Source organism: Oreochromis aureus, linkage group 6, assembly GCF_013358895.1.
Source record: "Oreochromis aureus strain Israel breed Guangdong linkage group 6, ZZ_aureus, whole genome shotgun sequence".
Classification (NCBI taxonomy): Eukaryota; Metazoa; Chordata; class Actinopteri; order Cichliformes; family Cichlidae; genus Oreochromis; species Oreochromis aureus.
The window spans coordinates 31740326-31758630 of NC_052947.1; the positions used below are offsets into that span (position 1 = coordinate 31740326).

At 38.5% G+C, this 18305-nt stretch overlaps 1 protein-coding gene across 2 annotated transcripts; it reads right to left on the reverse strand.

Annotated features, from left to right (window-relative positions):
- Positions 1 to 1586: 1586 nt before the first annotated feature.
- On the reverse strand, positions 1587 to 18156 carry LOC116323904 (GTPase IMAP family member 9-like). Of its 2 annotated transcripts, none has more exons than XM_031744378.2 (3): positions 17353 to 18156; positions 16515 to 16627; positions 1587 to 3487 (listed from the first exon to the last, which is right to left on the reverse strand). In XM_031744378.2, the coding sequence occupies exons 2-3, from the start codon at positions 16606 to 16608 to the stop codon at positions 2613 to 2615; spliced, it is 969 nt and encodes a 322-aa protein (XP_031600238.2). In that variant the 5' UTR covers positions 16609 to 16627; positions 17353 to 18156; the 3' UTR covers positions 1587 to 2612. The 2 variants fall into 2 exon arrangements, with proteins under 2 accessions (XP_031600238.2, XP_039469670.1); XM_039613736.1 differs by having other exon boundaries at positions 17302 to 18156.
- Positions 18157 to 18305: the final 149 nt, after the last annotated feature.

The following is an 18305-nucleotide window of genomic DNA, read 5'->3' on the forward strand; positions in this document are numbered from 1 at the left end:
TGACAGAGGAGAGGCTGCCATATCGCGCCATCGGCCCCTCACCAGTAGGCGAAGTGTCTTGCCCAAGGACACAACGACCGAGACTGTCCGAGCCAAGGCTCGAACCGGCAACCTTCCAATTACAAGACAAACTGCCAACTCTTGAGCCACGATCGCCCACGATCAAAGTCTCTTTTTTGTTTCCCATTTTAATTGACAAAAAAAGCAAAACTATAAACAAACAGTCAATAGGTAAATAAGAATGGAAAACAAGGGTATTCAAAAATTCCTTTCATGCGGATGGATGGAATGCACAAACATTTTAAAAGTACATGTTATTGAAAGTTATTATTTGCCACATTCTTAGCCATTATTTTCACTTTTTTTCCATCATAGAACTCATACCTAAGGAAAAAGGTCCATTGGATTTAATTGAATGTGTCCAAGTGCTCCAACTAATGTCACCAGAACATATGAGGGGCAACATGCTTCTACACCAAAAGGTCCCTGGCAAGTCTTTCCTCTAGTCTTTGCTTCCCCCTGCACATTTACTCTAGGTTTCCTATCTTATTGATGTAGTAATACCATCCATTGAATATTACTATGTTCTCTGTTTAACCTAGAATTTCCCTGACTTGGATTCGATTCTAACTCGGGTCATTAAAGAGAGAATATCTTCTTGGAGTCACATATTAGTTTCTTTAAATTTTTGTTCTCTTTCACATAACCATCAAAGGATTTACCCTCAAGCAAAACAGCATCTGTAAGCAGGACTATGGTTTATGTGGAAGCATCTGCAACAACAGTATCCTGAATCCGCTTCACAGTGTCCTGCTCCTCTTGTCTGAACCTCAGTTCAGACTGATCACTATAAGGAAAGTATGGTGTCCAAGAACTGATTGCTCAATACACTCCTCAGTGTTTACTGTCACTTCATCTTCGCCAGTGAATGCTGTGCTACAGAATAATTCAGAAAATCTGCAACTCTGCTGTTGAACTGATACACTTACATCGTTTTCTGCTTGCCAATCCAATATAATCTAAATTAAATAGATATCATCACTTACAAGGAGTGTAAGTTTATGAATCATCTTAATAAAAAGTAGCTCAGTCTGCCCTAACTAGTACAAATGAGTGGTGGAGACATTAGAGGTCTTTCTGAAAGTGCTATAATTAAGTTCAAGGATATAAACCTCCACTGTTATCCTCTTTACTGCAACTCCAACTCCCAACCACCACTGTTTGTTTCACACAGCAAAAATCTACAGTAAAGCTAAAGACATTTTGTAGCATTATTTTTCAGATTTAATGTAAGATAATATAAAATAATATTATTTAATATGTATTCCTATTTCAAAATATACAAATAAAAGCTTATTTTTTCATTTTCTTTTACAGGCCAGTAAAAATGTACATGGGGCACTAAAACTCTGAAACATCAACCTCAGGCTGCTGGGTTAGACTCTGGTTTAATATTATCTTAATTAACATTAACACCATCAGAATGTTATTAAATGTGCAACCACCACGAGGTCCTTTCAAGGATTACAAAAACACATTCATTCATTCATTCTCAAGCACAATTAAACACTCAGATTAAGCACACACAAGATAGATAGAATTTTATTTCAAACATGCAAATATAACTGAAATAACAAGAGAAAAGAAACTTAAGACCTCTTCTCTGAGGAATTTGGGAGAGGGGGACAGAAGGTACAAAACTTTAAGGTTGACTCTCCTAGAGAAAAAACAGGGCCATAAATTCTTGTGTTAGGAAACGGTCCAACAGTCTGCTGGAGGTTTCTTGCTGTTAAAATTGAGTTTTCCTTTCGCACTGTAGCCAAAAAGCTTGCTTATGGGGGTCATCAGATTGTTGGTGTTGTCTCTGTTTTTTCTCCATTATTGTGGGGTCTGGGGTCGGGGACCGCTGCTCTAACAGTGAGTAACAGGCAGAACAATTACATTCTCTTCCACTAAAGGGCAGTAAAACTTCTTGCTCCAATTAAATGGGTTGCAACTTCCAGTAAAACTGAAGAAGACGAAGAAATTACATGCTGCAAGTGAGACAACGCAGCACGCAGTAGCAATAGATGAAAATTTGAAGGAAAAAAAAAAAAGTAGTCAATCTGACCTGGGTCCTGGAAAAAATTCCAAATCAGATGAAGGTCCTAGCATGAGTGGTCAGAAGAAAGCAAAAAAAAAAAAAAAAAAAAAAAGGTATATTGGGGACAAATCGAGCCAATTTCACTATGTCTGGTGTGCAGAGAAAAATTACATATTTGTTTGGTGGTGTGCCGTGTGATTTTTCTAATGTGAAATATGTGCAGTGGCTCCAAATGGTTGGGAAACACTGCCTTAAAATATACACCACCTGGAGGAAAATGTGGTTTTGAATTGGCACTATAAATCTGAACTGAACTAAATGAGGATGGTTCTACTGTGGTACATTGTTACGGTGCAATGAATTTAGAATATTAATATATCTACAAATCTGTTTCACAGTTGTTTCACATATTCTTAAATTGTCACATATAAGATTAGAAATAAATGTAACATAAAGTAAATATAAAGTGAATTGAAACATAATTTAAAACCACCTAATCCCAGATGACAAGGATTTGATGCCCAGTGTGTTACCCATTATATATTGGCCTTTTTGTTTTGTAAAGGTGTAAGGCCCAAGTAAGCATACTTATTATGCAATTAAAGCCATGTCCTGAAGCTACTGCCATGAGAAGAGGTGAGGTATAAAACAGCCCTGCACCCAAAAGTGCTGCAGAGGTATACAATATCATTTTACGCCTCTCGTTTAATTTAATCCTCTCCTCTTCTTCCCTTTTTCTTTGCACTTCCTCCTTCCTCCTCTTTTCCCTTTCTTCTTCAAGTCTCTTCTGGGCTGTCTCATACATCTCATTGGTGTAGTGACTTCCTCCATTAAATTCCACCACTTCCTCTATTTTATCTAGAAGATTTTTGACTTGTTTTCTGCTTTCTTTCTGCTTATTGATGAGTGAATGGTACCTTCCTCCACACTTGTTTATCAGTCTTTGTAGATGTTTACTTTCTTTTACATAGTCTTCCACTGATTTATCCTGCAGCAGGTCACCATGTGTAAACAGAACTATGCTGTATATGGAAGCCTCTGAACCAAAGTTATCTTCAATCCACCTCACAGCATCCTGTTCCTCTTGTGTGAACCTTGACTTCAGGCTGATGACTAAAAGGAAAGCATGGGGTCCAGGGACTGACTGTTCAATGCACTCCTCAATTTTTGCTTTCACTTCATCTTGTGTTTGGGTTGTGTCAAACAGCCCTGGAGTGTCAATCACAACAATTTTTCTTCCACTTTTTTCTACCTCTTTTCTGAGACAGCCGTCAGTAACAGACTCAGGTGACATGTCCTCTTTGAAAGCGTTTGAATCCCCCAGAATGGTGTTTCCAGACGCACTATTTCCTGATCCTGTTTTACCAACCAGGATGAGTCTTAGTTCTTTATGATATGCAGAGTCTGTGGAAAATTAATGGTAACATTTGAATCATGTGAAGGAGTGTGCATGTATGACATGACTTGACAGTGATTCTGTCAAACTGTAGAAGTTAATAACTGCACAAATAAGTGGCTGAAGCACTTGCCATTAAAGTGAGTTTGACTGTTCACCTTAAGAAACAACATTCAACTTTATTTGTTTTATATACATAAATATATGTTTTCAAATTCAGAAATATTAAACTGACTCCAGTACGAAACTAGGCTATTTGCTAATAACATGTTAAATAAAATATATGTTTATAACATGTTATAAACAAATTTTCTGCAAATGAAGTCATTTATACTGCAACATATGAGAACACTTGTTATGTTTATGTATTCATGACAAACCGGTGTTCTGGGAATCCATCCTACCTGGCAAACCATCCCACCCGTTGTTTCTGCGCATGCGCACAACACGAAATTCAGTGGCAAACCGTCCTACCTTTGTGAATGTCACCTACAAGCATACTTAAACTGCTAAAAGTTAGTGGCAAATCGTCCTACTTTTGTTAATCTGAGCTAGAAGCATACTTTAATAGCTACATTTAAGTGGTGAACCATCCTACCTTTGTGAATATGAGCTAGAAGCATACTTTAACAGCTAAAATTCAGTGGCAAATTATCCTACCTTTGTTAATAACAGCTACACACATACACTAACGGGTAAAATTAAGTGCCAAACCATGCTACCTTTGTGAATGTTACCTACAAGCATACTTTAACGGGTAAAATGAAGTGGCAAACCATCCTGGCTGTATGCATATGAGTAGGGCTACTCAATTAATCGAATTTTAATCTCGATTACAATCTGGGTTTTCAACGATCATTAAAAATGACTGAGCCGATTATTAGCACCTCCCTCGTGCTTTAATCTCGCGCTGCTCCGTGTGGCAAATCGAGCGCACCTCTCTGCGTTTCGAACATGCGTCACAACAATTAAGAGGACCCGAGGGAAGCTCGGAAAGCTAAGCAGAAGTTATTTGGAGAGGAGAGGATAATGGCTGCTGAAGAAAGAATGCCGTTGGTTGAAAAGAGAGGTAAAACGACTTCAGTGGTGTGGAAACTAGAGATGGCACGATACCACTTTTTTATGTCCGATACCGATACCGATATCATAAATTTGGATATCTGCCGATACCGATATGAATCCGATATTGTGTGTTTTTTAATCAATAAAACTGTTTTTTTTAATATCTCGCTGCATTTTGTATAAGTTCATACTCAAGTTTAAATAAACAACAACACTAAAGCTATTCTGTTATACCTGTGTGTAAAAATATACTGCACCCAAAATTCATAGTTCAGCAACACTGATCAATCTAATAAACCTTACCTAACTTAAAACCTAACTTAAACCTACTCCATCCTCCCTATTCTGGTATTTTAAAGAGTACTTAGCAGAAATATTAAGCAACCTAACTAATAGGGTTGCAAACGCCCAGCAAAAAAAAAAAAAATAGGAACCACCCCCACCCTCCACCTCATGATGCTTAATCGATGTAATCAACTTTAATTTGATGCAGGGTGAAAAAAATGCACAGAAACAAATTATTTTTCAAGAATAATGAAATAGATTCAACATCTTTCTTCAACAGAATTGCAGAATTCACAGACGGTACCTTCCCAAAGGAAAAAGTACTATAGCTTACTACACTCTAAAAAGTGTATTTCAGCAGTAGTTGAAGTTACGTAAAGTTCGGAGTTAGTTTCATTAAGATTTCTGCTTTAGTGGAGCCAGTCTACATTTGTGGAGTATATCAACTTGTTATTACGTGTTGTTCCCCTCAGTACACATAACCTGCTATTCTCATTAGAGTCAACCTGCATCAATTAGGTTTCTCGTGACGCTTGTGCGTCTGATGTCATGACGCTCTCCGCCTTCTCCAGAATTTTCTACCTGCGGTTGAGACCACCATTTTGAGAGGCACTTGGCTGCAGGCAGGACCTCGTGAACAATTTGGTCAATAAGGTAACAAAGATATTACTTTTTCCATAGTCCTTGAAGGTAAGTCAAATGTAGAACACATATTTTAATATATTAGATATAAAAATATTCCAACTGTATTGTTTGTTAAGTGTTTAGTAAACTGACCTGACCAAACCGCTATCATTCAGCCCTGCTAACATTAGCGAAATGTCAGACCTGTTGGTAGTTTGTGCTTGGACATGTAGGTTAAGTTAGTAGTTTGCGGCGGTACTCTCTTGTTTTAATATCGTAACGCTAGCTTAAAGTTGTGTATTCATGCAGTGTGTCGGTGTTGGCTTACTGTTAGTTATTCATTAGCATTAGCACATTATGGCGGCAAGCTGGGCATGGTTCTCTTCAGACTACGTTACTTTGGGCGCGCATTTATACACGCAGTGGTTGTTCGCAGTATGCCTGTCGGCGCGAATAGTTCATGCGGTCACGCCACGGGTGATGTAGGAGGTAAAGTTTAGCTGTGGTGGCTCCAGGAAGCATGCATTTACTGCCGCTTGCATTGCTTTCAATGTACATGACGTTAAGAAGGCGAGGAGAAAGGGTGCGTGCAGCGTCAGACACGCACGGATCAGCCGTGTGAGAGGGAGATGGTGTGCGGCAGAAAATCAAAATTAGAAATCATAGAAGAAAGTATTACGCTATTGAACACAGAAAATACAGCCATCAGATTTCTTGTAGACCTAGCACACTTCTGGTCTGTGTCTGAATACATATATAAGTACATAGATGCAGATGAACACTGTAAACATGATGAAAGATCGACAGACTAACTCGAACATATCTTTAATCTTTAGGACTTTGGGTAGCGCTTCCTTTCCTTCCTGTCAACCTCTCCAGAGGGGTGTCTGCTGATGGCAGAAAGATTACATCACCTCTGGTTGGAACCCTGGACAGTGCCACAACCTTTGGCTTGGTGTCCAATGTGATGCCCCATCGCCACCTTCTGACCTAACTTCTTCTCAGCTCTGTGACTACTTCAAGAGGGGCATTCCTGTGTGGAGGCGTGCCAGGCAGCTCGTTTTACCTGTGAACTTATGTACTTTCACTTCATCAACAACAAAGGTATGCAAGTTCAAAATAGTAATGTCTCATTTAAACTTAATTCAGTTTTACACTGAACAGGAATCGGCTTTATATATAAAACAATTGCAAAAAAAAAAAATGTACCTATGGGCATTTGGGTTTTGTTTTTAAACTTTTGTTTTGAACTTATCCCTTTAAAATCTAATTAGAGAGGGCTGGCTACATTTGATGAATACATTTTGTGTTTAAATGATTCGCTTTTGTGTTGGGCAATGTGGCAAAAGCTGAGATGAGATCTAGTCTCATATCACCATATTGATATATTGTAATATTGCCCAACTCTCCTCTGTGTTTTTCTCAAATTATTTATATACACCCAGTAAAGCGTGTCTCTTTGTTTCTCCAGTGCTATGCTTCATGTGGAGATGCAAGGACTGTGGGACAACATTAACAAAAAGATCTGAATTGCTCAAACACTACAAACTGATTCATAGGCATTACGGACGAGGCCACTCATATCCATGCACTTATTTAAATTGTGCATGTAGGTTCAAGACTTGGAACGCCCTACTGAGCCATCTATCAAGAAATCACCCTGCCCAACAAGCAGTCTCCAAAGCTGCGTCCACATTCATTTGCCATATTTGTGGCCATAATCAACTCTCCACAGAAAGAGAATATTTTCAACATATCTATCAGCATCTTAAAAATAAGGAGACTGTAACATGTGCGTTCCCAAAACTGTGAATATAAAACCAATGTCTATGAGAACTTCAAAAGTCATAAATACAGAAAACACTCTGGTACAGTGAACACATTTAAGCCTGGAATAAGTTCTGTTGATGAATCTTCTGCCAGTGTTGCCAGTGATATTTCAGATGTGGAAATTATAGAGAGTGATGTAAATTTAAATTCTGCTTTTGACAATGGGTATTCTGAAAACTTAGAGAAGGATATTGAGCTTAAAATTGCTTCAGTGCTCCTTAAGTTGGAACACATCTTTCTTGTGTCTAATGCAGCTGTAGATGAGCTTTTGCAGGAGTTAAACTATTTGATTGGTTCTGTTTCTGTGGCGATTACCCAAAAGACTATTAGCCAAATATTACAAGACAATGGATGCCAATTTGACCAGTCAGTTGTTGAAAAGCTAGCCAGTGTACTCTGTGAGACAAACCCTGTAAAAAAGCAATTGAGATAACGGTCCACTTTCCAGTCCTTGGAGACGAAAAGCATACTATAAGAGCCACTTTAAAGTAGTGGAACCAGTGGAATATATACTTGACCGAAAAAAATAACAAGTCATTCCAATATATTTCAATTTTAAAGTCTTTGCAGCATATTCTTGACTGCCAGACAATCTTGGATCAGGCTGTTAATTTGAATACTGTAGATAATCAGCCTCAAAAAAACTTCTGTGCACTACAAAACTATCTTCGATGGTGACTTCTTCCATGAAAATGGACTGTTGTCCAAGCAGGAAAGCATTTCATTGATATTATACATTGATGAATTCGAAATATGTAATCCCTTGGTACATCACGGAGGAAGCATAAAATTTGTGGATTGTACTGGGTTTTGGGTAATTTGCCACCAGGCTGTAATTCTGCTTTAACCTCAATCTATTTGGCTGCTTTAATCAAAAGTAATGATCTGAAGTGCTATGGGTATGAGAAAGTGTTAAAACCTGTAATTAATGATCTTGTAATTTTGGAACAGAGTGGGATATTTCTGTCAAAGTTGGGCAGAACAGTAAAAGGCACTGTTCAGTGTGTTGTTGCCGACAACCTTGGTGCACACAGTATTGCTGGATTCTTTGAAAATTTCTCAGGGACATACGTATGTAGATTTTGCACTGCAGAAACATCAGAGTTCCAGACTATTGAAGTCAGAAGTGAAGTCTTTACTTTAAGAACAAAAGACATTCATGCAGATCATTTACGAATTATTGAGGAAAACAAATTGCCCAGTTATTATGGTGTGAAATCAAAGTGTATTTTGTCAAAGCACCTCTCACATTTTGATGTTACCACTGGGTTTCCACCTGATGTTGTACATGATCTTTTGAGGGAATTGTTCCTTTTGAACTTGCGCTTTGCCTCAATTTGTTAATCAAAAAAAGTATTTCACATTATGTACATTGAATGAAGCAATATCATCTTTCAACTTTAAGTGGGCTGACAAAACAAATCGACCTCATCCTGTGGCTCTCAGTTTTGCATCCAAAAAAAGTGTAGGAGGGAATGCACACGAGAACTGGAGTCTTACCAGATTTTTGCCTTTGTTCGTTGGGCAGAGTGTACCGTGTGAGGAGCCTGCTTGGCACATCTTAACAGACTTGAAGGACATTGTTGATCTTGTTGTCAGTCCTGTTCATACTGAGGACTCCATTGCATATCTTGGTTTTAAGATCTCCGAGCACAGAATCAAGTTTCAAGAGGTTTTCCCAGATGTTAATCTTAAACCAAAGCACCACTACTTGGAACATTATCCATACTTGATCCGTAAGTTTGGGCCACTGGTTGCACTATGGACTATGCGATTCAAGCAAAGCATAGTTTTTTAAAAGAGTTGCAAGGAACATCAGATGCTTCAAAATGTACTTCTTTCCCTTTCACAGAGACATCAGTATCAGATTGCATATCATTTGCATGCAATTAGCTTTGCCAAACCCCACTGGAAGTAACAGATGTTTCCACTGTTCACATTGATGTTCTTAACAAGGACATCTCAAATGCACTGAGACAGAAGTCTCCAGATATGGACAATGTGTGCTTGGCTAAAAGTGTAGCATATAATGGACTAATCTACAAGTGTGGGATGATCTTGATCCACGGCTCACTGGGAGGACTGCCAGAGTTTGGTGAAATCATCCAAATGGTGATACTGCAGGACAAACTAATCTTCATTCTGAAAAGCTTAGCGGATGGTATATGGAACACTACAGAGCTTATGATCTCAAAACATCACCAAGCAAAGAAGTGGAACTTGTTGAGCCACAAGAACTGCATGATACCTACCCACTGGCAGACTACAAAATTAGAGGGATGCGTCTTGTCACCTTGAAAAGATATGTCCATGTTTAAAGGGTGAGGCCTCAAAATATGATAAAGTATTTTCTTAAGTGGGAAAACAAAACCCAGACCCATACAATACTAATGTGTTCTCAGAACATATTTATTTTATACTGCAAGCCAAAGTGGTGTGATGATGTCATTGGCAATTCATCAGTTATGTCATTTTTTTAATGCAGGTTGCTGGATTCCAGTCAGTGAATGCTAATCCTATGCTCTCCCCTTCTGCTTCTCTTCTCTTTTCTTCTTTCCTCTCCTTGTTGTCTCCTATATTCTCCTCACCTCCTCCTTCTCTCTTCTCTTCAATGTCTCCCATATTCTCGCCATCTCTTCTCCTCCCTCTCCTCTTCGGTTTGCCTTCTCTCCTCGCTGCCTCAGCTGATCTCCACCTCTCCTCTTCATTTTCTCCTCCCTTTCCTCCTCTCTTTGCCTTCTCTCTTTTCCTCTAGTTTGACATTAAATTCTCCTAATTGGAAATGTCAGTGGTTTACATGTTGATCCTCACTAACTGTGCTTGTGCTTTGTTCTCAGACCACCATGGCTGGTTCAACACCTGCAAGACTGAAGGTGATTTTAGGAGAGAACAACATTGAAAAGCTGACTCTTCCAAATGGCATCCCAGAGTCACTTGAAGACCTTCTCAGCACGATAAAGACTACCTTTGGGTTAAAAGGTAACTTCAGACTGCAATACATGGACCAAGACTTTGGCAACGACTTCTTCAATCTGAATTCTACCACCGAACTTGAATTTGGGGACAATCAAAGTGATCCACCAGCAAACAAATCCACCTTTGATCAGTGCCGATCAGTCCACTTCATCTCTGTCTCTTTCATTTGAGTCTGATGACGGTATTTCGGTGGCATCAAATGACACAATTATCCTCTCATCCCCTGAATCTATGTCATCTCGAACACAACAGTGGCCAGAAGACTTTGCAATTCCCCAATTTTCATATGACACAGAGCTACAGCTAGAGAGGGGAATACTGAGTACTGTGTGAGCCAAAAATGTTGACTTTAAGCGCCCGAATGCTGTCTGATATCCTGAAAAGAGTTGCAGAAGAAATTTACCGTTACAAGGCCTATCCAGAGGATGCACATTTCTCTTGCAGCTGCAGAGGCCCTTATCAAAAGCACCCATGTTTGAAAGAACCTGGATCATTCAATGGCTGCTACGGTTGGAAACAACGACTGAAGTACAAAATGGCAAACTACAGGACCCAGCTGAAATTACAGGGGTGTCCAGAGCTGTGTGTAAACTCACTGAAATCTAAAGCTACTACAGATGCTTTCCTGCTAAAAAATTGAAGAAGCCAAAACGTTCTGAAGCTAACTTTTATCCATCCTTTCCTACTGGTGAGACTCTGGACAGCATGGAAAAAGTGAGACTAGAACTTCTGACAGAGATCGGGATAAGGGACAATGAAAGGGTCATCGCAGACAAAATGGCTAACACGTTTGCCTACAGACGACATGAGGTGGTAAACCAAGAACCAAGCATTCAGGAACTGAAGGACAGATGGCCTGCACTCTTCACACAAAAGAGGTAAGAATGGAACTGAAGTGATCAAGTCTGTATGCTTCAGGATTTATTGCAGTTAACTTTAATGAATCGGTCATAACTTGATGTGGTTGAGATTTTATAACACTGAACTTAATGAAAGAATTTACATTTTGAATTTCCATATATGTTATACTTTTTGGGATATAGACATTTTGGCATACAATCAGTTTCAGCATTTTGTTCCATAATACAATATCTACTGTCATTTGTGTTTTGTTTTTAGATAAATACGGAGTTCCAGAGGCTCATGGCTGTTCCTCTTGAGTGGAAGTTCATGGCCCAGTTAGACATGCACTCAAGTCAGCTGATCAAAGTCATACGTGCCAAAGGAGGAGCAACACGCCAAAAGGTTGCGAACATCATGGACACATTGGACCAGGTAAATCTGTACCATCAAACAAGATACTTCAGAACTAAGAGGGCTGTCAAAATATATCTGAATCCTTCATAAAGACAGTATGGGCAGGCCAATGCTAATCATGGCTTTCATATGCATGAATGTTTTAGCGACTCAAAAATACACCACTGAACTCATCCCCTTTTCTTTCTGTAATGAATCTCTGGGCTTGTGAATTACTGTTTTTAAATAAAGTACATGTAAGTTAAGCAATAAGAGTAAGGATGTCTGTCTTATGAAATTTAGAGTTTAAAATTAATCAACATTTGTTGTTCTAGACTGTGGACATTAATCATCGGAGGGAATGTGTGCTGAAAGCCCTCACCATCTTCCTGGGAGAAGATGCAGATGGCCTGATCAAGGAATACCTTGTAAGTTTCAACAGTTTGTCAGCACATCTTGTCAAAGGGACACAAAAAAAAAGTTAACTGTTAGAACAAACATAACACGTGAACCATAGTTGGATTGCTGACATGTATTTATTATCATGACCATATTGGACATTATGTAATTCCCAGCAACAACACATTACATATTGGATTGACTTTGTTTTAAGTAAGAAGGGCTTACTTGATTATTTAAGTTCAAAGGAATAGTTTGACATGTTGGGAAATCTTATCTTTCTTGCTTACAATTTGATTAGAGTCAGATTGATACACCTCTCTCTGCTGTTTCTGGTGTGTGATGACACCCAGCCAAGAAATAGCCCAGCACATAACACATATTGGTACATCACCCAAACACTTAATCACTGTAAGAAGTGAGGCTAATGATGATTTGTGTTTGTGTCTTGTACCCTCTGTAGGACTGTGGAGCAGATGATGTTCAGAGGGACCTGGAGGAGGTCACCATGGCAGTGTATGTGATTCGGAAGGAGGGGAGGGACTGCAGGAGCCACCTGAAGACATTGGCATTGTCATTGAGGGTGTGGAAGTGTTGCATGAACTAACTTCGGTTGCCTCAGCTTGTGCCCTGCTTCTAGGTTTGATCTATGCACTCAACCTAGCTTATCCAAAACCCTTTCGCTTCACTTTTGAAGTGCTCCAAAAATCTTCATGCAGCTTGATCAGCACAAGATGTCCCCAAAGTCCAAAATCTGTATTTCAAACTTCAAAGCTCCCAGTAATGGCACAGAACAATGACCAACAAATGGCCTTGTGCCATAATGCGAAGGAACAACTGTGTTTGGACATATAGCATGTAAAATATGTAGTCTCTTTTGGATGTTGGGCCTTTTTATGCTCCAAGAGACCCTCAAACCACAATTTAATGTGCTTTTATACATACTTTGTATGGTATTTTTATTTATTTTTAATTTTTTTTCAGACATATTTGCCTTCGCTTCAAGGGAAAGGTTGCATTTCAGGTTTGATGTGCTCAGTTATACAACAAACTGTTGTGACATTCTAAAACTCTAAAGGAGTGTTTATATTTTTCATCCCCATTGGTCAGCTACACTGTTCAGATATTTATTCATTGGCTATAGCTGAAGAGAAGTTTCTGTATACTCTTGGGGCACTTTTTCATAGTTGACACTATATGTGTTGAGATTGATATTTGTGTAATACTGTGTTGCACTTTACACTTTGATGACAACTTTGTGGTCCTACTAAGCGCTACTTGCATTTTGTGCATATGTGTTTTAAAAGGACAAATGTGTAATGTGTTTGACCAAAAGCTGTGTTGGTTGCCATAAAGGTAATACTTTATTACATTTATACAATAAAGTATTTAAAAAAAAAAAAAACATTGGATTTTGAATATTTGAAAAATATTTTCAGCCAACTTAAAATTTTGATTTAAGCTTTATTAAACAAACTAAAATTTCATTTTAGAGTCACTACAAAAAATAATTTACACTAAACCACATTATTAGGTTAGCAAAGAGCAATATTTTACTTTTGGGTTATGCAAATTATTGGGTTGGAAAACTGAAAACTTTAAGTTGAAATGTCTTAATTTTAAGTTGGATTAATGCAAAATGTTTATTTGACAACAATTAATTTATTAAGTACATGTAACTTAAATCAGTTGTGTTAATCTAATGTATTAACTTCATTTCAAAGAACTTAATTAAATTAGGTGTTACCAATTGAAATAATTCAATTAAGTTGGTTCAACTATTTTCTTTTTTCAGTGTAGGGTATATTAGACTTAACAGTTACTATATGCAGTAATGGACTTCTATACATTTTACATCAGATTAAAACTTTGGGTGTAAGATTCAGATAATTATTTATTAAAAGCTAGACATTTTAAATGAGAATAAGAAAGAAAAGTATGTCTTTGTGCCCCTTTTCCCTGTTCATGCCCTATCGGCCCCTTGCTAAACTTTGCTAGATCCGCCCCTGCACAGATACCAGCCGTCAGCTACGTAGAAAAGGATCCTGGTGTAGAAAGTAATATTAAATAAATTCTAACAACAGCTTATCAAGGTTAAAGGTGCTGCTGTTGTTCAGCCGCTGGTTTCCTCTTTCTGGCGCCAAGTGGACCAAAACAAAGAAGAGAGACGGACTCCCGACAGAAAAGCCGATCAGCTGATCGTTAAGCAGTTTCACGATTGAAGTAGCGGCAGGAGAGGGAGAGAGAGAGGCAGTCGCTCCATATATCGGTTGTTAAGCTTAACATGGGTATGCTTTACAAACATTCAGAGATGAACTTACACACTTGCTTTACTTCTCTCTGGGATAACTTCCTCAGAGATGAAATGCTGGTTTGGTAGCGAGGCTACAAATACACACAGCCGCTCTATCATGTGAGCACACTGCTGCAACGTGCTACGGTTATGAGCCGAGTTACGCGGTGTTGCAAGTTTTGTGAGGTGTTTTTTTTTTATATTTAATGGATCGGATTACATTTTTTATTTTTCGCCGATATCCGATCCAGTAATTTAGGTCAGTATCGGACCGATACCGATACGTAATATCGGATCGGTCCATCTCTAGTGGAAACCAATGTTCCCTCTAAGCTGCGCACGTGTGCAATTGCGCACTGCTGGCACGGTCTCTCAAGACAGAAAATCTGCGTTGCGCACAAAAAAAATCTAACCTGAATTGAAATTAAAATTAAAACTTTAACAATTCTGTTTTGCAGTGTTAGTCAGTAAGTGACTGGCTGCTCCTGTATGGGATTAGAACGATGCCACCTTATCCTATAGTCCAGCCAATAATGCGATTCACATTCAGTGATATACGCAGCTAATCAACGTGGTTGACAGGCTATGACAGCGCCCTTATGTGCCGACACCGGTGTTTTAGCTAGCAAAGCGGCGTGGCTGATGTGCAGTGAAGCCACATTAATGACAACGTGTACAACCATTGGAGATGTGAGCAGGACAGACGGAGCAATTGACGGGAAAAGTGTGGACTTTATACCAGTTTTTAAATTGTGTTGATAGGCCACGTAAAACCAGAGTTATGATAAAAATATGCAATGTTTGGTTTTCTTCCCGAATACTATCGTTGTTTATATTTACTGCAGGAAGAAACGGTAAAAACGGCGTTTAATAAGGAAAGCACTCTCCGCCTGTGAGCAGAGACGAAACCATAACACCCCCCACCCTTTCCTATTGGTCGAAAAAAGTACCGTGTCAACCAATCAAAAAATGATATGGCAACGTGGCATCTAGTTGTTAAGAAACGGGGGGAAGTTTTAGGAGTGACAGCGGTGTTCTGAGATGTGAGAGATTTGAGACGTTTAGCGCAAATCTGGTGTAGTTAGTGTGTAGTTAGTGTGTAGTTAGTGTGTGGTGTAGTCAATAGTTTTGTTGTGTGTGTCAGAACAATGAGGCGGCTGCTGAATGTTACAGGTGTTACAGCAGTGATACATCTCCTGTTGTCAGGCCTGCAGGTATCAGGCTGTTGTTCTCCTTTATCTCATAGTGGACAGAAATTATTTTTTGGAGTGGCACAAATAATTTGTGTGGCATCAGATTTGATGCAGAACAGCTGATTGTTCTGTAAATAGTTTGAAATGTTTATTTTAAAAAACACCTTGGCTGCATTAAAAAAAATAAATAGCTGCAAAAAACTTTGTTTGCCAAACTCAGTTACTTTTTTGAAGTAGTAACTATATAATTAATTGCCCAGCATTGGTCATTATATACTGTATTTTGCAGACAGAGTTACAGGACTCTCTCCCAGACCACAGACTCATACTCATAATACAAGTCAGAGCTTTATGAAAAAAAAAAAAAAGAAAGAAAGAAAGTTGTGTTTTCAAAATTGGAGTTCAAGTTATTTTTACTTCCAATAGTGTTAACATACTACACAGGTCATGAACAGGATTTTTTAAATTTTCATTGTAAGTGGGCTAAAGCAGTTAATTAAAAGTAGTCTAACATAAATGTAAATGCTGTAATTTGATTATTTTAATAAACCATGTAACTTGGATGGATTAGATGCTGGCGTGACCACAGTGCACACGTCTGATGTCGCTCACAGTGGTCCAAGGGATCGCTCAGGGAGTTTGTGTGTTCGCTCAGACACATGAAATATTTGAGGGAACATTGGTGGAAACATTATGGGTTCGCGGAGTCAGACGTGGATTAAATATTGTGCAGTATTTTGAAGTTCACTAAACATAGATGTTTACATTTTTCATTTATTTTTTATATTGCAAACATTTGCACTGTAATCAGTATTTGCACACTATTTTATATTATTTTTTGAAGCCATTATTCAATACATTGTTATTGTTAAATAAATATCGTCAAATAATCGAGATCTCAATTTCAGTGAAAATAATCGTGATTATCATTTTTGCCATAATCGAGCAGCCCTACATATGAGCTACAAGCATACTCTGATGGGCAAAGTTAAGTGGCAAACCGTCATACCTACTTAAATTGGTGCTGGAATTACTCTGTGACAGCAGAAATGTGCATAAACTACTTACGGTAGGACGTTTTGCCAAAGTAGGATGGTTTGTCAGAACACCGGCTGTACAAGTTCTTATTCTACTTACCTTTGTGTTGATTATGCCAGTGAGCAGTTTGTCCACATAACGTGAGTAACACCAGCAGGATGCATCCTTGGATCCAAGCTTTTGCTGCCAACATTTCAGTAAACGCTCAAAAACTTGACCAAGAAAAAAAAAAAAAAAAAAGGGAAAACGTTAAAGGAAAGTCTTTCAAAGCAGATAGCAAGTAAAAGTTTATGAACATACACTGGCGTACAACATGATCCACAGGCGTAAACTGAGATTTGTACGCCTGTGGATTGATCAAATGTGTACAGTCATTTGTGTGCAACTTCTGAGGACTCACAATTGCATGCACCCATCCACATACACAAATATGAAGCAATTTGACAATACGTTAAATTATTCAACAAATGCTTCCCTCTGAACCTAAATTAATAGTGATTATTAAATTTATTAAGGTGCGCTTCACGGATCGGATAAATGTTTGAAAAAAACAAGTAACGCCCCCTTCGCTCACTTACAGAACTTTAAATGCGCGTGCACCAATCACCCAATGTACAAAGCTGGCAGTTTGAACTGTTGTTAAATTGATATTCTACTAATACTATTACTGCTATCAGTTGACAAAACATTAAACACCTTGTTCCTCCCCTAATGGAGATTGCGCACAGGGCACACAAGCTAATGAACTAAGTAGAGCTAAGTGATCCGGGCTAAATGCTACGCCAAGGTGAACGGTGTTACCACTAAAGACGCTGTACATCTATTTCTAAGAGCTGTGCAACACAGCCATGCCTTACGAACATAACACCTGGCCCTTTTAACTCACTAATGGTGAAGAAACGTTATAAAACAAGTGTTTCGGTAGGTTGCCACATACCTCTGTTAATTTCCACCACGTTTGCAAAAGTTCCTAACGAGTTCTGTCCGCACTTCACAAAAAAAGCCTCCAGCTTGTTTGGCGCTGTGAAGCTTTTAATATAAAGCAGCAGCAGCAGCAGGAAGGTGATAGGTTTGTATCAGCGCTAGCTTCACCAGTTTTGAATCAACTGTTGAATTCCGTTGCAGTGCAGGAATGGTTCATCTATTAAAATATTTAAATGTTTTATTTTGAAAGTATCTGTCCAAGTGCTTCCTCGGGTGTGCAGTAAGCTGTTAGGTCACCAGCTTCTTTCACGACACACATTCATTTCACTGAAAAACAATTGTTGGAGCTATTTGTTCTTATTTTTTATTATTTTGAAATTAGTTAAAGTTTGTTGTTAGTTTACTTATATTTTGGGGTTTATTTTCAAGTTTATTTGTAGGTTAATATTTTGCAAAGAAAAGCGTCTGGACTTTCTTTGCAAATTCCTTTGACTACGATGACCTGGATGACTGAGAACCTTCACAGACAGGTTAATATTTTGTTTCAATGTTTTGTTTGTTTGATGTTACTTTGTTAAATTAGTCAGTAAGAGCTGTAGGGCCATTTTGTTTCTATAAATAGAGAGACTGGTATAGGACCAGCATGCACTGGGGTGGGCCTATGTTTTTTTTACCAGAGCAGGAGAAGCAGCAGGAAGTAACAAAAAATGGATCCTATTATTGCTTGCCAAACTGGATAAATAAACCATAAAAACGCAACTTTCAAGTTTGGACGGTGGACTTCTTTTGCCTGCGTACGAAATATTATCTCAGTGCAGTATACTGCTTGAGATAATATTAGTGGCTTGTGGACTTTTAATTGTGGGATTTTTGGTCTGTCAAACAAAAGGAATTGCCACTACAACAATACTTAAACCTATGAGGAATGACTGACTGAGCAGGCTAAGTATGAAAATGAAAACCAGC